The sequence below is a fragment of the Ananas comosus genome, linkage group 19, assembly GCF_001540865.1.
Source record: "Ananas comosus cultivar F153 linkage group 19, ASM154086v1, whole genome shotgun sequence".
Lineage (NCBI taxonomy): Eukaryota > Viridiplantae > Streptophyta > Magnoliopsida > Poales > Bromeliaceae > Ananas > Ananas comosus.
In genome coordinates, this window is record NC_033639.1 from 7,719,157 (window position 1) to 7,737,951 (window position 18,795).

Here is an 18,795-nt window from a genome sequence, read left to right on the forward strand (position 1 = left end):
ACTCATTAAACGTTATCAAGCAATTAAACATTTTTTTTTCTCAACTAAAATTGCTAATGATATTGTAGTTTATATTGCACATCTTGCAAAATAATTTTGTGTGATTTTAAAATGTAAGATTTTTTTTTTTTTTTTTTGAGAATAGGTAGTTTGCTATCTATTATTATATTCATAAAGCACATAAACTGAGCCATGGAGCTGAGGCAACTAGACCTCAAGAGCGAAAATGCTACTACGAAACTCGGTTTTCTTCCCAAATCTTTCTTAGCCATCTAATATCTTGCGACAGTTGTCTTGTATCTACTCTCTGCCTGCGGAAGATCCTTTGGTTTCTCTCGAGCCATAGGATCCCACCATGTAGCAGCAACTGTTGGTAGCTCCTTCCTCATTATTCGCCCCACCTTTGCTCAGAATGTCTACTGAGGATTGTCCATAGTAAGTGTGAGATGTGTCTAGAAGAAATTATGAATAAAAATTTAAAGACCAAAAGCTCTAATAATAATAATAACTATACTTAAACATTTTGTGTCGGTAGTTTGGGCTCAACAAGTTATTAGTACTAATGGATTGGGACAATACAGATTTGACTAAGAACTTCTATCAAGAGATCCATCTCTATTTAATTGCTACATATTTGACTAAGAACTTTTGTAAAGAAATCCACCTCCATTTGATCTAGTCCTATCGATAGTTCCCACTATTAATTAGTCGGTACACAGTTTGCAAGAAAAGCTTTGAATTCTTAGACCATATCTCTCTCCGGCTCGAATGTAGGAAAAAAATCTTGTCAATATCAAGTTCCAATTCCACCCTCTTTTTTATGGTTTCGAACCAATAAGTTATTAGTGCTAACGGATTGGGTTACTATACATTTGACTAAGAACTTTTGTAAAGAGATCCATCTCCATTTGATATCGCCCTATCTATTGTTCTCACTATTGGTCGCTACACAGCTTGCAAGAAAAGCTTTGAATTTCTAAACCATATCTCTCTCCCACATTTCTACAGACGGCCTTCCATTGCATTAGGCAGTGTCCCTCACTAAGAGTTACGTCTCTCTTCTCAAAGAATGCTCTTCTCAAGGCTTCAATAGATTGTATATATGGCCCATCTCATAGCCTTGTACAGTGAGAAGTAATAGAGGGGTAGGTTTGAAAGCACCTATCTTCAATTGTTGTTGCTTCTTTTACAGGTTACAATAAAAGATTTTTCTTTTTGTGTGTGTTTTAAAGTTTTACAAGATTGTATGCTAGACCTATATCCAAAAAGACTATTTATTTAGTAACTTTAGTTGAACAGAGAGGGCTTGAAGTATTAATAAAGTTTACGGCGTCTAATTTCTAAAATTGAATTTTTAAGAGTTTGTTTAAAAAGAGCTTTAATTCAGAGGGTTTTTGTTTGGTTTTTTCCTTTATTATTTAGGCATCAATGTTTATAAATTACGTTGAAATCGTCACTTCTTTAATTGCCGTCAACTTTTAGCTGATAAATCAATGAAATTTTATTGAAGATAAAATGTAAACAATAAACTTTTAATAGTAGGTTAGACATTTTAAAAATAATTGATTATTTTACATGGTATTAAAGCAGTAGATTCTAAAATTAAACAGGCTTCTAAATTACATCCACTGTAACCTCTAATCTGAGGACTGTGAAGTAGATGGAAAATAGGTTCCGCACAAACTATAGGAGAAATTCTAAGCTTAGAAGAGCATAAATTAAAATGCACTTGGACTAATTTCGAGCTTAAAATCATCAAATAGATTGCGACATGCTTCAAAAGTAGACATGAACCAAAGAAATTGAAGTCAAAGAAAGCCAAACAATTGGTGAGTACATATCCATAAATTGACATAAAATTTATCCGGAATAATATTAACACCTTCATTTACCAGCATAGTGAAATTAACATAAGCGCAGCCCATGACTATCTAATGTTGAAATTGAACTCACCAAACACAATCTATCAATTATCAAACTCTGAAATTGAAACCACGATCTCACAGAACTTAAAAAGGCTGATATCTAAAAGGACTCATACCGGCTAGCCTACCATGTTGCCTATGAAATTGTTTATTAGTTGAATCAAATTCGGATTCTCCTTTGTAATCATAATATCTTCTGTTCACAAGGCTATTTATATCATATTGTAAAAAGAATAATCAAAGAGCTTTTCTATATTATATATGCTGCATAGTCACCTTTCCAGCTTCATCATCAATCAATGAGTTACCACATACCCTTTTTTCTTTTGAGAACGATGGGATGCTACTATTTCTTTTATTTTTTTTAAAAAAAATAAATTTAGTTGAAAATATGAAACAATTAAATTCCAAATTTAATACCTCGAGTATCGGTCATCAAGCCCTTCGTCACTTATCTCATTAAGTAAACAAAAGAGATGCCAAAGACATGCACCGAAACAAATCCTAATAAATAAAGGGGATAATTACCTGCATGCTCCTTAAAGACTTTTATGTTCACTCCTAAAAGTGATAAAATCAACCCCTCTAGGATGCTTTTGGTTTAAAGTCGGAATCAGAATTAGAATCGGAATCGAAATAAGCTGGAATCGGAATCGCTAATTTTGTTTGGTTCATTACCTGAATCGAAATCGAAATAAATCATTCCCATTGTCGGTGTTTGGTTTAGGTAGATATAAAAAACGTAATCAAATTAATATACTAACTTTATCTTTACAATATATTAATTTAAATTCAAATTGAAAATTAAATATTAAAAATTTACATTAAAATTTGAAATAATGTCAAAATTTTAAATCAATTTTTCTTTAAAAAAAATTTAAACTTTGAAGTTGAGTGGATAATTCAAAATATAAAATTAAAATTCGATTTATTCAAATTCAAACTTAAAATTACAATTTAAATTTTAATTTGAATCCATAAATTTAATTTAAGTTTTAAATAAAATTTGAATAAATTTTATATAAATTAAAATTTAATTTAAATTCAAATTTATAAGTTAGATTCAAAATACTTAATTAAATTTTAATTTTTAAATCAAATTCAAAATTCAAATTTAAAATTATAAATTTAATTTTTAAATTTAAACTCATATTTTAATTAAAAAAATTAAAAAAATAAATTTAATCCGAATAAATATCCATTTCGTCGGAATTCAACTTTCAATCCGGACTCCTAGGCCGGATTGAAAAAATAGATGATTGAAAATTTTCTATTCCACTCGGGAATCAGAATCGGAAGATAAGTCCCGCATATCAAACAGGGATTCATCCATTTCAATTCCAATTCCATGATCGTTATTTTTATATTTCTTTTCAGTTACTATACGTCGAAGACCCCAGGGAGACAGAAACGATGACAACCAGCCCTTTGCCCCCACCCTCGTCGCCAATCTCCAGAGGGTCCTCACTAGAAGAAAGGACGGTGACGGCAGCACCACCAGTAATATAAAGCCATATTAGAAAAACATATTTAAAAGCACAAATGAGTTTTTTTACAACTAATTTCACCAGTAGACAAAATTTTAGAGGAGAGTCACCACACTTACCTTTTTAGGAGTAAATATTGAAGTCGAGTACTTTTGCGGAGTACTTAAAGCAGCACCAGCCCGTAAAAATAAATGTGATAGTGAATGGCCCACAAGAGAGAAAAATTCCAACAAAATAATTTGCACCAGAATACAGCGTAGGAAGAGCAAGGAAAACCATAAAACCAAGCTATTCATTTTATAACCTATAGAACCGAAGCATTGCATTACAAAATTTCTGAGAAAAGAGTATCTATACTGCCCTTCTAAACCTGATCTGATGGGTTGTTCCTAACCATCACAACAACCATCAGAATCTCAGTTAAAAGCACCAAAGAGAGAGAAAGAGAGATTCTCTTTGCTCTTCTACATTCTATAGAGAGAGAGAGAGAGAGAGAGAGAGAAAATTCCTTCACCAGCCCACCAGCCCACCTATCCTGTTTCCCAAGAACCCAACCAAAAATAAAAAGAGAGAGAGAGAGAGAGAGAGAGAGAGAGAGAAGGGAAAAAAAGAAAAAAAAAAAAAAAGAAAAGAAAATTAATGAATGAATCTTGATGGCACCATTAAATGTACACGGCTGCTAAAGCTGGAAAAGTTTTTTAAAAAAAGAAAAAAAAAAAAAAAAAACTAGTCAATTTGTGCCGCTGCCCCCTTTGATATCATCTCATATTGCAGCACTGAGGTCTCCCAGCCTGCAACTTATCCCACATGCACATCATCTGCCTCGGGGATTGGTAGTGCGCGGTGTAGTAATCATCTATGCAGCCGAATTGGCAAAACTTGATGCTGTGGACGTACTCCACGGCTCTCGAGCTGTTGAACTGCTCCACCCACATGCCCATGCTCACATCTTCCATCTTAAACAGCTGCGTTATATGCCACTTTCATAGTCAACTTCCAACTACAAGTGATCTATCCGACTACTTAATAAGTGTGCGTATGAAAAGTCCGGCCATTTTTCACATATTTTGAATGGTTTAAGTTTTTTGAGAAAATTTAAGATAATTGAGTAGTTGTAGACAGCAATAACATGCAATGCTCTTAGCAGTTGATTAGCTAATAAAAAGAGGCCTTTTTTTAAAGGAAAAAAACTCCAGACGGATGCCAAAAAACCTAATTAGAAACTGACGAGATTACAAACTGCTAGTGAAACTCTGGTGATTTTAACTTTTCCCAAGTGTACGAAACGTAAAATGCAAGATATGCTTACTCTTAATTTATGTTTCTCAAATTCCGATACAATGAAGTGTGCGATGTCAGAGGATACAACATAGCCAGGACCATTTGCATAGGGTGGATAATCTTCTTCCGGCCATTCCTGAAAATAGGGAAGGCCAAATTAATTCAATAAGCAAAAAGTGGAGGCATTCATGTCATAGACTCAATAGCAGTTGTTATCATCAGAATGTTGAAGTTAATTGACATTAAATTTCACTAACAACCAACAGAAAAAACAAGAAGAGGTCCCATTAAATCGATAATTAAGTGCAATAACAAACTATAACAAAAGAGTTCTCTAGTGAGATGCAGTGCACATTCCAACAATCAATTCTCTGAATAAAAAACTGGTAAAATACATTTGCAACTACAAATATAACTACAAATAAGCAGCGGTCTTACGTTGTTCCTCAAATGAAAATGTCGAGCCGTGTGAAAGCTTATTAAAGAAAACTCTAGCATACCAGAACCAACAAATGCCGGGTGTAAGAAAGCAGGGTATACGAAACCATATCCTGTTACGGACCTAGTTTTTTCTGTGGCCTGAACGACAAAAACGTGATAATTTTTTTGCAAGCTGTTAACCACTACATGACGCGAACAGCTCGTTTGACAACAATGAAAGAATAGAAATACTTGACGAAGTTCAATGCTTTGCTACTTTAAATAAATGCTCGTGAATGGAAGTAAAAAAAATATAAAGCAGAAATTACTAGTAGAAATATCTAGAGAGAAGCAGCAATTAACTAAAAGCATGCAACCGGCCTCCCTAAATTCATTCAGACTCGAGAGTTGCCTACAACATTATAATCAGCTGACCTAGTGTTCCTATATATAATAAATCACCTTCCCAAGGAGATATTAGAAACTTTTAACATTACATCTACAAGATATAGATGCTACAGTTGAGGGCTCTCCTCTCCTAAAATAGCATGATTATTACATCATTGAACTGGTATAGCTACCACTACCCAACACTACATAATTGTGCAACGGTATTCCATGTGAACCTTGTTAGGATAGACCAACATGATCTCTAAGTTGAGCAATCAACCGCAATAAAAAATATTCGGATGATATTCAGCTTTACTTTTTAAGTGGACGTGCAAAAGTTATGCCTACTCCCATTCCAACCATGTATCACATCAAGGCATTATCCTTTTCTCAATTAAACAGTTCAAAATCCCACATCCAGATCCTTTGAAACCCATGGCAGAACCAACCTGCCCAATACTTTAGACAGGAGTACATTGCTCAAAATGGAAGGCCAGTACTAACAAAGTACATAAAACACAGAAATAATGGAAGATCATCATAATAACATAGCAGAAAATCGGTAGCAATTCCAAATATCATAACAAGTAAACACAAACCACTTGTCATAAATCAGAATGCTAAGAGCTTGTTTGGCCCAGCATCTATTATTACAGCTGCCCTTAGAGCCAAACTAGACTGTTTGGCCTGGCAGCTTGAAGCGCGGTGGTGGCCCACAACTATATAAATATTCGGGTCTGCAAAAGCACCAACCTAATGCTTTCCTCCCGTTCCACAGTGCAGTAAAGGATCCAACCATGCAGCCAGGCCAAACAATCCCAAATCAAAAAAAAAAAAAAAAAGAAACCTCAACAGAAGATGCATGTCAACACCCAATTAGGTAATAGTAAACACAATATTGACGTCCATTATCTGTTGCATATACCTGAAGATTCGCAAATAATACCTTGTAACCAAATGAAAAGAAAAAAAAAAAATTTGCTTCATTACCTCATACGTGACTGCCCATTTCCCTTCTCGCAATGGTTTGTGGTAGTAATTCATGTTTCCCACATACAAGCTTTTATCATTTGGTATTTTCCTGACTTCAGCCAACACTGCACCAAGCCTAACAAAGGTATCATCATCACACTTCATCACATACTGCGCAGAAACTGCACGAACCTGGGTGAACATAATTTTAAAAAACGGAAGATTATTGCCAAGAATATGATCAAAACTATTAAATGGAAAGTTTTCAAAGGCATCTCGATTCGCTCATATAGCAGATTCTAGCATTGCATACCCCATACTCGCAAATGGCAACAGTCTTCAGAACAACAAGATCGTAGCTATCCAGAAAAGGCACGATAACAATATCACCAAAAAACGCTGCCTCTTTCTTCAACTCCGCATTCACTTCCTTTCGTCCATGCTGTTCAGAAACAAATCGCACATTTTGAGTTCTTGATCACGTAATAAAGTAGTTAAATTGAAGCATTACAGATCTAGAAATTACCAGGGCAACAAAAAAACGAGCCACAATATTGGATGATTTTCTAACAGCTGACATCCACGACTTCCTGACAGCCATACGTTCTGCAAAGTGGTTGCCCGCCGATAATATGCCAATGAACAACTCAACAGGTCCATCAGGAATAGGTGGGGCCTTCCATTCCGTGGACATCTCTAAATGCCTTTGCGGAGCGAAGCTAGGATGTGATGTGGGCAAAGAGCCGGCAAATATCGACTGGATTTCAAGGTCCCCATTCAACGACAAACCAGTAGCATCCTCAAGAATAAATCCCTGTCAATTGCAACCCCCCCCACCCCAAAAAAAAAAAAAAATTGTGAATTGAAGAGTGCTAAAACCAAAAGAAGAAACACTTAAACATAAGTAGGTAATTTTGAAGGTGCCACTCACCGTGCGGTAAGGGAAAGAAGTGACATGCCTTCCGTCGACATTGACATGGTAACCTTCCAAGCCAGCACTTAGAGTGAGAACAAAAAGTTTGTCTTCGACGAAAGGATACGGCCAATCGATAGAAACCTTCTTCGTCCGACCGATCAAACGGTTCAACCACCACGTCGTCTTCGACTCCTCCGACCGGTCGTCATCATCCCGAATCCATTTCTCACACTTAACTAGCCCATCAACTATATTGCAACCAGCGACCAATGCGTACAAAATCAAACTCCAAAAACAATGGGCATTTCGAAAAAGTTTTCTTAAATTAACAAACAGAAGTAACGTCACTACTCATTAGAAATGAAAGGACTTTAACGCAACCAGTTGGAAAGGGGAAGCTTACTAGTCTCTTCATCAGCTCTGGATTTCCAACCCTCGCAGCGGAGGGCGGAGCCCCACTGCATGCGGTAGCAAGTGTTCTGCTCGATCACCGGCTTGCCGCTCCAATCGCCCTTCAACCGGGGGTTGAAGTGGAGGATCCTGGGCGGATCCTCGCCGTCGACCGTCTTGAGCCCTTGCAGCTCCATCATGAACTGCGAAACCATGATCGCCTGATCCCCTTCCTTCAAAATCGTGATCTTGGGGTCGTATTCGGGGTGCGCCGGGTAGGGTTTCGCCACGAGCGTGAGGTGGGAGCCGAGGGTGAGGCCGCAGGGGAGCACCATCAGCCTCCCCCGCTCCCGAAACTCCGCCCCGGTCATGATGATCGAGTGGGGGCACTTCTCCTCCTCCGTCCGATTCGACAACGCCGCCGCCGAGGCGGGGGACGGCAGCGGGGAGGCCCGCAGCTCCTCGAAGAGCTTCCGCCCCACCTCCCACGCGTCCCGCGCCGCCCTGTGGAGCTCCGAGAAGGGGCCGCCGCGCCCGGTGGCGTTCAGCTGCCGGAAATCGAGCCCGGAGACGATCCCGGCGCGGCCGCGCCGCCGCAGGATATCGGGGAGCGGCGGCGGCGAGGACGCCGACGACGTGAGGATCCGGTAGGACTGCTTCGAGGGGCNGTTTTGATTAATATCTCAAATTTAACATTAATATTGCACTAATTTAAACATTAATTTAAAGATTTGATTGACATCCCAAATTTAGGCATTAAATTTGCACTAATTTCGGCATTAATTTTAGAATTTTAGAATTCTTCTAATTTAAGCATTAATTTGAAATTTAGAAATAGTAATATTTCTAAATATGTTGAATTTAAATATTTAATATTTTAATTTAAAATTTAAATTTAAATAATGGGAATTTTGTATTACTATTTTAAACAAATTTAATGTCGATAATAATGAATTCAACATTTTTAGTTTGTTTAAGAAGCTTTAAATTACTCTAATTTAGATATTAATTTTGTGTCACAACCTTAAATAAATTTGAAGGTAGGTAAATTTTTTTTTTTAAATTCAACGTATTTAATATGTTGTAATATTTTGTAGCACTATTTAAATTCAGCACATTTAATATGTTGTAATCTTAGAATTTTTCTACTCTAGACATTAATTTTGTACCACTATTTAAAAGAACTTGTAATGTTGGTAAATGTTTAAATTCAACTAGTTTCGACATTAATTTTGTATAACTAATTTAAGCATATTTGATTGTGAGTAAATATTTAAATTCAACATATTTAATATGTTTAAAAAAATTTAAAATTTTTTAAATTTAGACATTAATTGTGTATTTGTTTAATGTGGTGATTAGGAATATTGGGTATAATTCGAATTTATTCTTAGAATAAAATTGAGCAGGCTAAAAAATTTAAATTTGATGTATTTAATATTTTTAAAAAAATTTAGAATTTTTTTACTTTAGACATTAATTTTGTATTATTATTTAAAAAAATTGTAATATTGGTTAATATTTAAATTGTCCAATTTGCATAAAAAATTCACAAATTTTGAGTTTTTGCAAAACTGGGTTGCATTTTTCGATTTTGCAAATTCGATCCGAATTTTCAATAAACTGACAAAAATATTCTTATTATTTTTTCTCTTTCCTCTTTTTTTCTCTCGTTATCCTTATGTCCTCGCCCTCGCCCGCGCACCCCCCGCCTTCCTCGTCACCGACCCTGCCCTCGCCCTCGCCCGTGCACCCCCAGCCTTCCTTATGCCCTCGCCCTCGCCCGCGCACCCGCCGCCTTCCTCGCCACCGACCCTGCCCTCGCCCTTGCCTGCGCACCCCACTGCCTTCCTCGCCACCAACCCTGCTGAGACCGCGGCCCGCGCACCCGCTGCCTTCCTCGCCACCGACCCTGCCCTCGCCCTTGCCCGCGCACCCCCCGCCTTCCTCGTCACCAACCCTGTCGCCGAGACCACACCGCGACTCATTTTTTTCTCCACTTCGTAAATTCCGTCTGATGCTTTCCTTCCTTTGGAGCTCTCCTAACTTGCCATGGTTCTTGATCCTTTATTCTCTCTAACGAGCTATTAATTTATTCTACTAAAGCTCTGCTACTCTACTTTTTGTTATCAGGTTATTACAAATATCTTGAAGGATGTCCAGGTAAAACTACTTCTACAAAAGTTATAATTGATAAATGACTGCTATAAGTTTTTCAAAATATGTTGATATTCAGTTTCCTTCTAATATCTAAATTTTGTTTAAAAAGTATTATTGTTGGAAAATTAATATTATAAACTCTATTAGGCAGTATTGATTTTCCTCTATATGAATAGCTTGACATCTTTCCCTATATGAATAGCTTTTAAAGCATAATGTGTAGGTATCACTCCGAGATCTTCCCTCTATATCAATAGCTTTCAAAAGCACAACACGTTTGGTGCTTGACATATGATAAAGTTCTGTATATGGTGTTCATAATTATTGTGTGCACAAAATAACAGAAGTGTAACCAAACCTCCAAGGACAAAAACTTGTTGTAGCTTTTTGTTAATTATTTTTAATTTTTAAATTATTGTCCAATTACATTGTCTGAAGTAAATCTTGAGCCATTGAAAGTTAAAACTTGGCCCAAATCAATACATTGAATCCACTCTCGTCTTAAACCGTGTGATTGCTTGTAAATCAATTGAAACATTAGATCTTTGTTCAAACAAAGTTAATCAAACCACTCAAATACCATGCATATTTACATGAGCTGTTTGTCCAACCCACTCTAAAAACCCTTAGTTAATGTTGGCATTTCTAATACAGATATGGGTGCGTGTTTGGAAGAACGGAAAGAAATGTCTATAAATGCATTAACTCAAAACCTATGTCACTATACGTAGAATCTTGATTTAGACGATCTTGCAATAGACTGAACATCTAACTTAAATTGCAATTACAAAAGAGAATCTCTGACTGCTCAATTTAACACTGGATAACTTGTTTCGACATCAAGCAAACACTGATTTTACAACAATTCCGCACTGACTAATAGCTTCGCAATCAAAATACACATGGAAAATCTTAGTAACAACACATAAAGATCAATGCTCCATGTTTTTGGCTTTTTAGGAAGTTCCAATGCCAGAATTTATGCAACATATAGGATCTTTGTAGGGATTAGTCCATAAAATTCTCCATTTGCAACAATAATGAACTTAGTAAGAAACACAACAGTTAGTTTCTCTGCAAAATGTTGCTCTCGCTTTCGTTCAATCTCAGAAGTATGAATCGTAAAACAACAACAACAAGACGACAAAGTCTCCAGCTAGATTAAAGAACAAACACAAAACTATCATCAGTGACCTCATTGAATACATGTTCTAGGATCTGACCTATTCCTTTAGACTGGCAAGGCGGACTGACGGGAATTTTATCTATACTCCTCAGGGAGGCGATACCCCGTCATAACTATTTTATCAGCAAACATCTTGCCGGTCTTTGGCATGACGTGCCAGTGCAATGTCAAGTTGAATTCTTTGCCCCTGAGATTGCTTCCCTGTACGCAAAAAGAACATAGAATAATAATCCAAATTAAAGAAAAGGTAGCTTGCTAGGAATGGTACAATGTTGCAATTGGCTTGCCTGGTCAATGAGCCGGTATTTATTTGTGGTGTGAATCCAAAATTTCGCGTGGTCTTTTGAGGGTATAATTCCATCCCATAGAGAAACCTGTTATGTTGAAGCAACAGAAAAGGTAAGTCTCTAACAAAAGGTACATGTCAAACTAAAAGCAAATAGCAGTATGCACAAAACCGCAGATAGAAGATGCCCAGAAACAAAAATATCCATGCTAATTCTATCATCAGCAACTAAATTTAGTTTTAGTTACTGAAATTCTGGTTCAATCCGACAAACTATGATACTCAAGAGGATAATGCAGTCTTGCATCCTTTACCTCTACAAGAAGTCAATAACATAGTTAGGTATTGCAAACTATAGAGATTAAAGCAGTTTATATTCATAAAAGGTTTGTAAATAAGTGTGAAATTACAATCAGTTGTGCTAAGCCGCCTGTGAAGCAATCATCTCCTACAAAATTTCCGAATCACATCCTATCCAAACCTAATCAACACAAGCCTTTCAAAAATAATATATTGCCGTGACAGAAGACACTATGATCAAAATCGATGTTCACAAAGAGCAGATTGTGCTGGCTTAATTGTCACACAAATGGATGAGAGCTACTTAACAATATGCGCGTCTGTGTGTGCATGATCTGATTTCCAAACCATACAAACTCCATTGATTCTAAATAAAAAAGGCATCATAGTGCTCAGTCACATCTCTAACTGCCGATAGAAACCATACTCTATCATCTATCAATTTTAGTGTCTTCAACCACAACACTGGGTAGAACATTCTTTGTCACCTAGTTTCCAAATTGCTCCTTTTGTGCTCATTGTGTTTATATACCATCACCACTACCATTCAAATTCTATATCAGAATCCAATTTTCCATTCAGCTCTGTTTGTGGTAAGACTTCCGATCAAACCAAGTGTTACATCTAATTTGATGCTACTTTCAATAATGTTAATTATGATCTACCCCTTTCTCTTAAAGCACCTTCTAACAAAAACCTAGATGTTTTTGTGTTTATAAATATATTCCTTGCCACCCAATTTTCTCCTTAGTCTCTTACACAACTTTGCATGCCTTTAAATTTAGGTGTATGCACGAATGCCAATTTCAGAAGGAATTCATGCCCCATTTGACAAACATAAGGAAACCCATTTTATTATGCTAGAATCTCATCATTGCGAGGCAAGAATAGAATTGATTTATATGTCACACTCACCTGATTCAGGGCATTCTGAGGGGTCTCATACTCAGCTGCTATGAAAACAAACACCTGCAATCACATGGCTACAACAATATGAGAGAAAATTGCATAGATTTTTAGTATTTATAAATCATCAAAACAATCTGAAATGCCAAAAATGTGCGGCAAATTCTCAGTAGTTTTGCACGATTATAATCCTTAAATCCTTCCATATTGTTGGAGAGACACCACTATATTTCGGTTCATTTTAGGAGCTAAAGAAATTCATTTTCAAAATGATTAGGTATCTGTAATACATGCCAAGTTAAACCACCAATCAAAGCAGCAGTACGATCATTCAGATAGAAAAAAGTAACAAATAATTTAGGGCTTACATATGGATAGAATAGCTCACAACAAACACTAACTAGAACTTCCATTTCTTCAAACTAGAGTACAAAAGATACTCCCTCGGCCACAAGCCATTTCAAATTCTCTTAGCTAAAAAGTTAGGGCGTGTTTGGTCTGCCCCCTTTTCACCTAGTTAATCAGAATCAAAATGGGCAAATCCATTTGTGGGTGTTTGGTATGCAGGAGTTCCATTCCGATTCCGATTCCTGGGTGAATGGGAATCCTGCAATCACCCCTTTCTCCGGTCCGACTTAGGAAGCCAGATTGGAAGTTAAATCCATGCGGACTGAATGCACTTTATTAAAAATATCTCAATTACATTTTATATTTTTATTTAAAATTATTTTTAATTTTTTGAATTTATTTTTAATTAAAATATAAATATAAATTTATAAATTAAAATTTTAATTCTAGATTTTGATTTAGAAATTAAATTTAAAATATAAATTCGATCAAGCATTTTAAATTTGATCTATAAACTTAAATTTAAATGTAGTGGTAAGTTTGAATTTGAATCAAATCAAAAATTAGTTTTATATTTTGAATTGTCCACTCAATTTTGAATTTTAATTTTTTTAAAAAATTACATTTAAAATTTTGGCTTATTATTTCAATATTTTGATGTAAATTTTAAATATTTAAATTTTAGTTTGAATTCAAATTATAAATTTAATTTTATGCTTTGAGGTGCAAACTAAATTTTAAATTATTTTTATATTTTGTATTTTAATTTTAATTTTAATTTTTTATAATAAAAATTATTTAAATATTGAAAGCACGAATCAACCATACCGATTCTGCTTGTTATTCTGAACCAAACATATTAGGAGGTTTTATTACCCCGTTTTTAATTCCTGTCCATTCCGATTTCCATTCCGATTCTATTTCCCATTTTGAACCAAATGCGCCCTGAGTTTCTTTCTAATCATATGCCTTCGGACCTTCATCTCAAACAAACTTTTTCTCAATTGACTAACAATTGTACCTCTTTGTTGTCCTCCACACCATTTGGAGAGGGAAACAGAGTGACACTTTTTTGTTCATCTCTTGTTTAAAGAATTGAACCCAAGGCAGTGGGAGTTAATAAATTACAAACTGTAAATAAAATTAAAACTTTAAAAGAAAAACCAAATCCTATTCCGTATCCTATTTAGATAAGTATAAAAAAAATTTCTTACTGTAAATACAAGCATATTCATCACATGCCAACAAGTGAAATGGCTATAGAANACTTGTTTTTTCACAGTGAGACAAAGGGAGAGGTTTACCACACCTCCTGTTGTTTCTCCATGTTAACAATCAGTTAACTCTTTTTCAAACAAACTCTACTTCCAGGCTTCCGTATACTAATCTTTCTTTGAGTCCCGCGTAAACCAAGTTTTACCCTTTATCTTAGCCTTACCTTTAGCCTTACCTGTCCTTAATTTTTGCCCCATTATTTTGGAGGATTATACAAACCAAGTCTTATTGTTCGTCTTAGCCATTCTCTTGTTTAAAGAATTGAACCCAAGGCAGTGGGAGTTAATAAATTACAAACTGTAAATAAAATTAAAACTTTAAAAGAAAAACCAAATCCTATTCCGTATCCTATTTAGATAAGTATAAAAAAAATTTCTTACTGTAAATACAAGCATATTCATCACATGCCAACAAGTGAAATGGCTATAGAAACAAAGTTTTTGGATCATCAATCAAGAAAAAGACACCAGAGGTAGTAGGAAGGGACAATAAGAGAAGATCAAATCACTGCACAAATTAGTGCTTAAGAAAATGGATGAAACATGAAAAGACAACATATCTCAACCTGTTTGGTGTTCCAAGTGAACAGGGATGAAAGGTCTGCTGATATGTTCAACGTCAAGCTGACCTACAAAAAATACAAAACAAAGAGACCATTAAAACTCAAAGCGAAAACAAAAGACATTCTTTGAACAAGCAGAATCTACATGAACCTGAATGTAGATGCTTTCTATACAAGAAAATATCACAGTGACATTATGTTATCTATTCTGGAGAATCTGGAGTCATTTATGTAGACAAGTCTGAGTTGGTTTAGAATCCTAGTTCTACAACCCCTATTTTTTTTTCAGTGGTTACTAGGAACTCTTGTTGCATTACACTAAGATAATCTACGTTATAAACACATCACTTGGTAATACTCTATATAAGGGTCCAGTGCATAAAAAAGAAGAAACTTCTCACTAAACCATTTCTAATTACCAATTTACATATCCTTGTACTTCTAAAAATAACCTTAACATGACGATTGTAAAAAGTACATCTCAGAACATAAAGCATAGCAACAAAAGGTCTACATCACGTATAATGAAATATCGAAGCATCAAACATTTTTGAAAATAAAGGATTAAGAATTTAATAATGCAGGTCTGAGACCATCAGATCATGCATGGAAAACCTAGAACTGTTTTATATTTTCTAAAATGCTCAAACAATCAACATTATCCAAAATTAGAAAACAGCCAAGACAAGACAATTGGAAGAAATGATCAGGCTCATAACTTCGCCTGCAAAAGCTTCTTTGATGGTCTCTGACACTTGACTTCAAATTTACACAAAAGAAATCGACAATCCTAATGGCATGATGTCATTTTCTGCGCAACCAATTATTATGGGTCAATTTGAAGGTATGTTACTAGCGTTCCTAATGGCCAATTGAAATAGCAAGCTCAGAGCATCAAAGTGTTCCGGCGAAAAGCAAGATAGGAAAGTGGAATCAGTTAAAACCAGTCAGCAATAACACACTAATGCACAATACCTTTTTGCAAAATGCACAATTGCACAATGACAGAGAAAACTTAGTGCTTAACAGTCAATTTCAGTTTTGGAAGAAGAAAATTGTAGAAAACACTATTTAACAATCAACTACGATGGAAATATTACTGTATTGGATGCCCAAAATGCTTGAAGTAGGTAAAGCTGGAAGACCAGGGCATTACCTCATCATTTCCGTTTGCTTGCTTTTGGAACCAGTTGATATTCAGGACCTGCAATGGCATGATTATTGAACACACTAGCAAAATACTGATATAGCTAAGGAAAAAAAAAAAAAAGAGGGACGAGGGTAAAACGCAACATTATCCAAGTCAACTAGCTTTCATGGAGGACATTGTCCATTTTAAAAGTGTGGGAAACCAGCCTAACCAAATACTTAACCATCCAATCAACTATAAAATTCATCCAATCAACTATACAAGTATACATTAAAAAATAGTCTCCACCTTTTATGGAGGATCAAGTGTGACCCAAACTTCACACCAAATAGTGTGATGGGACAAGATACCCACGCTTCCATTTGCATGTGATATATGTTGATGAACAGAGAAAGAATATACAGTGCTTATCCCAGCGAGCAACGAATTTGGCAATTCCCTACCGTGTTTGATCACTAATGGTCGCATCTTCTTAGTTGTACAAAACCCCTAAAATCTTACAAGTTAAATAATGAGCTATAGAAGTACAGAGTTATATGGGAATTGCAAAGAACTAATACAACCCCTCAAATTTCGAAGTCAAATGACAAGCTACCATAAATGAGAAACAGCAAAAAGAAGGAAGCAAAGAGAAAAAGCAGAGGACTGAACTAAAAACAAAAAAAAAAAGAAGGAAAAAAGGGGTCTCTGATATGTTTACAAAATTAATGTTTTCCTCCTTAGGTATCCCAAGGAAGTTTATAATCTATAATTAACGCTTAGGAAGGAAATTCAAGCTTTTCACATCAAGGTTGCACATCCTCTTAGGAAATTCAAGCTTTTCACATCAAGGTTGTACATCCTCCAAAAGAACGAAGGTTACAACCCACCCCATCCCTCCCGCTAATTTCAATGAAATTAGTACAAGATGCAATCCACTAAAGAAACCACTCAATGTCGCGAAAAAGAATAGGAACCATAGCAAACCTGTTACACCAATTTGGGAGAAGGTGATTCCTTTACAACACCTTATTCCTGATAATTTGAGTTGGAATCAAGTGACATTGTTGCACTTCAATTTGGGAGAAATACTTAGCAAATATTGCCCTCTATCTTAATATCTAAAAAGATAACCCCCGCAGACAAATGAACCCCACTTCGACTCATAACCTTTCCTTCTAATCCCTTCACTGATGCTTAAAAATTAAAAAACCACCCACCCCTATTTGCTTCTGTCCCACTCTTACAAAATCATAACTTCGCCATCGTTTAAATTAGCAATTTAAATTAGTAAGGACCATTTCTCCTAAACCCAATCTTCCCCAAAAAGATAGCTTAAAACTTAGAAACCTTACATCCTCTGCAAACATCTCAGATACACAATCCCGCATCTACATCCCAACAAAACCAAACTGAATTTGATCAAGTTACTTTTTAAGCAGAAATTAACACTACATAAGATGGTTTCACCTCCCAAAACCAGATTTCCGAGAACGAGGAACCGAATCAGCGCACCGATCCACATGAAAAATTAGGGTTTTGGAACAGAGCGGGGATCGATTTACCTTGACCTCGGCGGTGGGGGAAGGGACGTTAAAGTTGTCGGAGAGGGAGGCCATGGAGCACATCACGGCGAGGATCGTCACCGCGAGCGTCACCACCGCGTTCGCGCGGTACCCGAACGAATGCATCGCCGCGAAAATCTCCGCCCCTTTCGCTCCACCGTGAAAGAGCACACCGCCACACCACGAGATAACCTCTCCTCCTCCTCCTCCTCTTCCTCCTTCTCCGTCGTCGGAGCTCGGAGCCCTAGCTTCGTCCTCTTCTCCTCTCTCTCTCTCTCTCTCTCTCTCTCTCTCTCGCGCTCGCGTTGGAGTGGCGTCGCTAAGGAGCGTGGTATATAACCGTTACAAAGTATCCCATTGTCCTTTTTTTAACGGGTCTAAGTGAGAACTAAACAAAGCATTTCCTGAACAGTGTGCATCATATTGTCTATGAACCGTGAAGCTCGGTATAAGGAATTGCGGAAAATTATTAGGTGGTTCGCGAATGAAGTGGTGAACTGAGTTCAACGAAAATTTCATTACTGAGGAAGTCTCGTTCAAAGATAAACCATGTTCACAATATTATCTATGGACCGTGAAGTTACCATTTAGGTGTAGGTCTTTCGATAGATTAATAGAGGTCCACGAATGACGTGGTGAGCCGAGTTTAGGGAAATGGATATCGAACAGGAATTCTATTGGCGGTAAAACGAGTCCACCACATTGTCTATGGCCCGTGGAAGCTAAATGGAAATATCAGTTGCTTTTCAGACGGTCCACCAATGACGTGAGGACCAAGTTCACAGAAGTGTTTCCCAAACATGACTCCTACTCGACGGTAAACCGTCTTCGCTATATGGCCTATGGCCCGTGAAGCTAGTAGAACAAATTCTTGTGGGGTTTTCAACGGTTCACAAATGACATGGTGAACAATGTTTACGAAATTTTTTTGAGCGGGCACTTGTTCGGAGGACACGTGGTGAGTATTCATTGGATGAGTTACGTGTGAGGGACCATGACGTGTGCAGTATTAACCGTTATATGCCCTATTTGGATGCCAGTAAATTATGCTTCACCAGTAGAAAAATTATTCCGTGATAAATTTTGAGCTTTTGTAAACTTGGACCATTTTTTTTGATTTTGTAGAGTCGGGACTAGGTTTTTAGAAAACTGGACAAAATATCTTTATTTCTTTCTCTCTTTCTCTTTTTTCTTTCGTTCTTTTTTTTCCCATTCCGAAGAGAGAGGCTGAGGCAGCCCGCCTCGCCTCTGCCCCTGCGCCTTCGCCCATGTCTGTGCACCATCCGCCCTCCTCGCC

General features: G+C 36.5%; 2 protein-coding genes across 3 annotated transcripts; both read right to left on the reverse strand.

Moving 5' to 3' along the window:
* LOC109724781 (hydroxyproline O-galactosyltransferase GALT6-like) lies at positions 3,685–9,769 on the reverse strand. The gene is made up of 8 exons (XM_020253711.1): positions 9,487–9,769; positions 7,795–8,463; positions 7,407–7,639; positions 7,002–7,289; positions 6,789–6,917; positions 6,494–6,667; positions 4,722–4,829; positions 3,685–4,377 (listed from the first exon to the last, which is right to left on the reverse strand). Exons 1-8 carry the CDS (start codon positions 9,767–9,769, stop codon positions 4,171–4,173), a joined length of 2,091 nt encoding a protein of 696 aa, XP_020109300.1. The 3' UTR covers positions 3,685–4,170.
* LOC109725168 (signal peptidase complex subunit 3B-like) lies at positions 10,854–17,821 on the reverse strand. Of its 2 annotated transcripts, XM_020254257.1 has the most exons (6): positions 17,499–17,817; positions 15,961–16,008; positions 14,808–14,870; positions 12,629–12,682; positions 11,415–11,501; positions 10,854–11,328 (listed from the first exon to the last, which is right to left on the reverse strand). In XM_020254257.1, exons 1-6 carry the CDS (start codon positions 17,622–17,624, stop codon positions 11,203–11,205), a joined length of 504 nt encoding a protein of 167 aa, XP_020109846.1. In that variant the 5' UTR covers positions 17,625–17,817; the 3' UTR covers positions 10,854–11,202. The 2 variants fall into 2 exon arrangements, with proteins under 2 accessions (XP_020109846.1, XP_020109847.1); XM_020254258.1 differs by lacking the exon at positions 12,629–12,682 and having other exon boundaries at positions 17,499–17,821.